Raw genomic sequence first — 5,230 nt, 5'->3', positions numbered from 1 at the left:
CAGCAGAGGGAGAAATATATATCCTACCAAGGGGGGCTTTAAAGTCTTCTTTTAATTTACTCAACTCTCTCTATTTCTCCCTCTCTCTCTCACTCTCTCTGACACACACAAATGATATACTGTAAAGCATAAAACATAAAAATGACACCAAACATCACACCAAAAGTGACATGTTTAGAACTGATCAAAAACAATATTCCAGTCACAACATTGTTCCACTACAAGAACAGTCAATAGACAGAGGGAAAGAAATGATATCCAATCTCATTAGTCCGTATCAATCACATCTCAGTTATTGATCAGTGCTCACAATGCTCACAATGCACCAAACACAATCCATATTGCTAAGGCAACACAGCACACATCTGAAAGCATGTCAGGTCACCTAGAGCAACAGGTGAAAAAAAAAACAATCAACAAACAAAATTACCAAGGGCAGTCAACACAGGCAGTCTCCACGGCAACCCACGGGCAAACTGTAAAGGCAACCAACACAGGCCAACCAACTTACTACAACATCAGTTGCTAGGTAACCATAACCATGGGTTCTCCACGATTTGTGATTGGACAAGAAGACCTTGCTTGTGGTTTGTTGTTTTCAAGGAAAAACACAGCAGAAAAAAATAAAATAAAAGTGAACAATAAGGACCACACAGTGCTTACTTTATTGATCCTGTATATTAGTGTGTTTCCCCTTTCACACCCCCCCCCCCCCATCTCCCTGCATCTCACCTCCATGTCTGTTCTGGTCAGTCGCTCAGTATGGTAAGGCCCTCAGTATGGTCGGTTGGCATCTTTGGGACGCTTCAGTTGCACTTTGAGTCTCTTCATGCCGATCTGGAAGCCATTCATGGATTGGATAGCCGCCTGTGCACTGCCTGGGTTATCAAAGCTCACAAAGCCTAAAAGAAAAAGAGAGAGAGAGAGAAATAAGACAGAGAGAAAGAGAGAGAGAGAGAAATAAGAGAGAGAAAGAGAGAGAGAGGGGAAGGAAGGAATTAAAAGTGAAACTATGTTATTTGTTTTAATTATGTTGTTCCTATCTTCATATTCACAGAAACAAAGTATCCTTTTTCGGTGACAGGGCTTATGTTCAGCACAACAGAACTGGTTTGCTACAAAGATTATCTGTCGTTGTTGAACAGGAAGTCATTTCTCATTTTCTAACCTTGTTTACAAACCATGTTTGCTGTGAGTCCTTCCACATAAACCGCAGGCGGAAGCTCATGGACTGTCTCACCCACCCACCCCCTGCCCCATCTGTCCCTGGTCTTACCGAAGCACTTGCTCTGATTGGTGGCCCGGTCCACAAACACCTTGGCAGATATGACATTCCCAAAGGGCAGGAACATCTGCAGCATCTCAGAGTCTGTGAACTCCTGAGGCAGATGGTAGATGAAGATGTTACAGCCTTCAGGACCTGAAAAAGACACAGAAATACACACACACATATACATGCGCACACACACACACACACACACACACACACACACGTACATACACATGCAAAGGCACACATGCATACACAAGTAGACACACACTCAGACAGATGCACACATAAAAAAAACACTCAAACACACAGACACACACACCACATACACACACACAAACATATCCATTAATTAACATGAACACTCATGAATTAAATATACTGTTTTACATAAGCCTAATATGTAATTAATTGTCCAGAGAGTATACTAGTCAATATAAGGATCAACCTTAAGAGCAGTGATGGCAGTGATGGGGAGGGTTAATGCTGAGTTCGCTTTGCTTGGTTTCATTACAGTGGAGAAGTTTCATAGGACTGGAGCATCCTAACAAAGACATGCTAGAAAATAGATTGGGGGGGGGGGGGGGGGGGGTTTGGATAGGTGTGTGACAGGAAGTGACTTCACCTTCTCGTTGCTGCTGTTGCTGGGGCTGCTGGTGTTGCTGGGCAACCAGGGTGGGTTGCTGTGGAAACGGCTGCCCAACCAATCCATACGCAGCAGGGTACGCCGCTGAGAAAAGTGGAGAAACAGGCACATGTTGCTTCAGTTTGTGTTAAGTGTGTGGCTTGTGGAAACTAGGGTGGAACAAAAGTCTGAAACAAAATGGAGGAAGACCCCTCTAAAGAGTGTGACGAGCTCAGACACAAAATGGCTGGTGCTGACTGCCGGCCAGGGCCAGTGGCTTGCTGACTCACCTGTGTAATGCTGCATGCCTGCGTAAGCCTGCTGAAGAGTGTCCAGACCCGCTGCAGCTGGACTCTGGGCTATGAGAGAGAGAGACAGAGAGAGAGAGAGAGAGAGATGGGATAAAAAGATGAAGAGGGGATAGTTAGGGAGAAAGAGGAAGATAGATCAGGGTTAGATGTGTAATCTTCATAGAATATTTTGTGTTCTTTTGTAGGATTTTATAATACAATGCGATGACTCTAACCTTGGTATGAATGCACGCCATTGGTGTAAATGGTTTCAGATGCAGGATGCCCATGCCCATTGGCTTGTGCAGACACAGTGCTGTAGCCGTTGACACTGATTGGAGGCAGAGCTGTCATGGGTGTGGCTGTGATAGTGGGCGGAGTGTTTGTGCCTGCAGTTCAGAAACCACAGCAGAGACCCTCAGAACAGGACTCCATGAAAGACATCACACACACTTTAGAGAAGACGAGGACAGACACAAGACCAGAGGAGCGGGCGGGACTCGGTCCGTCCAGACACAGCCGGGCCGAGCAGGACACAGACAGGGATCATTTGACACGGCACACGAGAGACTACACTGCAAAAAATGATATCTTACCAAGCGTTATAATCTTATATTAAGATAAAAAAAATCTAGTTAGTATTGTTTTTAGCATAAAGATACTTACTTTCTCTTACTTGCTCTCTTGGATATTTATTTGACTCAAAATAAGTCAAAATCTTTTTAAATTAAGACATAAAAACAAGTACATATATCTGCCAGTGGAGTAATTTTATCTTAATTTACAGTAAGATAAGATTGAAGATTTAAGACAATTTAAGGTAAATTTACTTACTCCACTGGCAGATAAATTTACTTGTTTTTATCTCTTAATTTAAGAAGATTTAATAATCATACAAGAAAACTCAAAGTAAGTATCTTTATACTAAAAACAATACTAACTAGATTTTTTATCTTAATATAAGATTATAACACTTGGTAGGATATCATTTTTTGCAGTGTAGTCTGTAAAAAATGACGGGAGGGCGCTGTGGTGCAACTGGTTACAGCGTCCGAACCAGAACCGGGTCACACATGGCCACTCACGGCCACTCACTTCCTGTCACTCTCTCCACTATCCTGTCAGATTACAGACATCAAAGCCCCAAACAAATATATCAAAAGTCAACATAAGTGTAGAACGGCTAGCTCATTACACATCCCCTTCACACTACACGGTCACATAACTTCACTCTCTCAGTCAAAGCAAAAAGACAATTTAACTGGATTATATCTTTTCTAGAGGATGTAAGAATGCTGGAGAAATGCTGTGAGGAGGACAAGAGACATGACCAGCACAGGACAAGGACAAGGCAGGACAGACAAGTGTGGCACTCCAGACAGGCCAGGTGATGTGACCTGAGGGGGTCCTTACCGGACGAGGAGGTGATGGAGGTGATGGGCGTGGCTATGATGCCGTTGGCATTCAGTGCTGCCATCTGCTGCATCTGTACCGCGGCGACTGTCGCCACAGGCGACAGGTACGCAGACTGAGCCACCAGGGCTTGCTGCTGGACCTGCTAAGTGAGATCAAGAGGGGGGGTGGGATTGGGGATGGGGATGAGACAGAGAGAGAGAGAGAGGAAGAGAGGGAGAGAGAGAGAGAGAGAGAGAGAGAGAGAAAAAAAAAGAATGAGAACAAGAAGGAAGATCTCAGGAGATCTAATGACCAAGCGGCATTACTTTCCGGTCAACGAGCTTGTGGCAGCGTAACTATGGCAACAGGCAGAGCGAGCTGATGTCAGATGACTTGTGTCCACATAGATCTATCAGCTACAGATATCGCTCATCTAGCCTGCAGGCTCCACTCATGTAAACTCACTGGCCCTGTCACATCCAATCCTGTCCTAAATCCAGCCTGCATGGCTTACATATTTATATTATTATTATTTATTTATTTATTGATTTAATTACATATTTATATTATTTATTTATGTATTGGTTGTTGATTTCATTAACAGTGTTCAGCTCTTGCATGTCTTAACTATAAGATGGAGTAGGAGTAATTTATTATTTAGGTTTCTTACTAAATAATAACTAACTTCCTAATAATAAACTTCTACATGTTAGTGTGCGCTAACCCTTTCTTTTACAGTTCCCTAATTAGTATTTGTCTAGTTATTACAAGCCTAAACTGCTCACAAATAAGTCCTTAGTTGAGTTGATAGGTAACAGTGGAGGTTGTTCTTGGTATTTGTGCTTATATGTATCCATGTATCTCTATATGTATTTCACGTGTAGTTTCTTTGTACCTACCTACATGCTACCTGTGGTAATTACCAGTAAAATACCATCATTTACCAAGTCAATACTTAGTAATCAGGAGACTGTAAAGGAAGAGTTACCGCTATAACTCTAACTCTAACTAACCTCTAACTAGGTGTTGCCTTTCTTGGCCAGGGCTCACTTGGAAAAGAGACCCCTGTCTCTGGTTAAATAAAGGATAAATAAAATTAAAAATAAAATAAAAATACTCTATTACAACGTAATTAGTCCCATATCATAATTCATAACTGTTACACAAAATATTGCCTAGTGAAGTTATGTGCCGCACATGTGTCTGTGTGTATGTATCTCTTTCTGTGTGTTTGTGTGTGTGTGTGTGTGTGTGTGTGTGTGTGTGTGTGTGTGTGTGTGTGTGTGTGTGTGTGTGTGGTACTTACTGCTTGTGTGTATGCGTTGTAAGCTCCGAAGTTGAGACTCATTGGACTGAAGATACCAAGCTGTGAGGCAACTTGCTGCATCCGCCTCAAACCCCTCTCCTTCTCTGTGTCTGCAAACTTCACCACCAGACTAGAGGACGCACCCTGAAGACAGATAACACAGGGTTACATACACACGCACACATGTACACACACACACAAGCCCACTCTCTCTCTCCCTCTCTCTCTCACACACACACACACACGTACACACACACACACCAACACACGCACACACACACGCACGCACACGCACACACACACACACACACACACACGCACACTCTCTCTCTCTCACACACACA

The 5,230-nt window shown here is 43.1% G+C and overlaps 1 protein-coding gene across 7 annotated transcripts in view; it reads right to left on the bottom strand.

Moving 5' to 3' along the window:
* Positions 1-738: 738 nt before the first annotated feature.
* Positions 739-5,230, bottom strand: part of LOC143118922 (CUGBP Elav-like family member 3) — a 32,702-nt gene continuing 28,210 nt past the window's right edge. Inside the window, exons 6-12 of one of the 7 annotated variants that reach the window (XM_076280066.1) lie at positions 4,887-5,030; positions 3,599-3,743; positions 2,422-2,574; positions 2,182-2,254; positions 2,106-2,107; positions 1,896-2,000; positions 739-902 (exon numbers count right to left, since the gene is read on the bottom strand). In XM_076280066.1, coding sequence (XP_076136181.1) covers positions 775-902; positions 1,896-2,000; positions 2,106-2,107; positions 2,182-2,254; positions 2,422-2,574; positions 3,599-3,743; positions 4,887-5,030 — 750 coding nt within the window. In that variant the 3' untranslated portion in view covers positions 739-774. The other 6 variants (XM_076280067.1, XM_076280068.1, XM_076280069.1 and 3 more) reach the window with 6 other exon arrangements.

This window comes from Alosa pseudoharengus, unplaced genomic scaffold (assembly GCF_046254945.1).
Source record: "Alosa pseudoharengus isolate Yale_2024_CS ecotype anadromous, Long Island Sound unplaced genomic scaffold, YU_APseudo_1.1 YU_APseudo_1.1_scf_12, whole genome shotgun sequence".
NCBI lineage: Eukaryota > Metazoa > Chordata > Actinopteri > Clupeiformes > Clupeidae > Alosa > Alosa pseudoharengus.
This window is presented reverse-complemented; position numbering and strand designations above follow the sequence as displayed.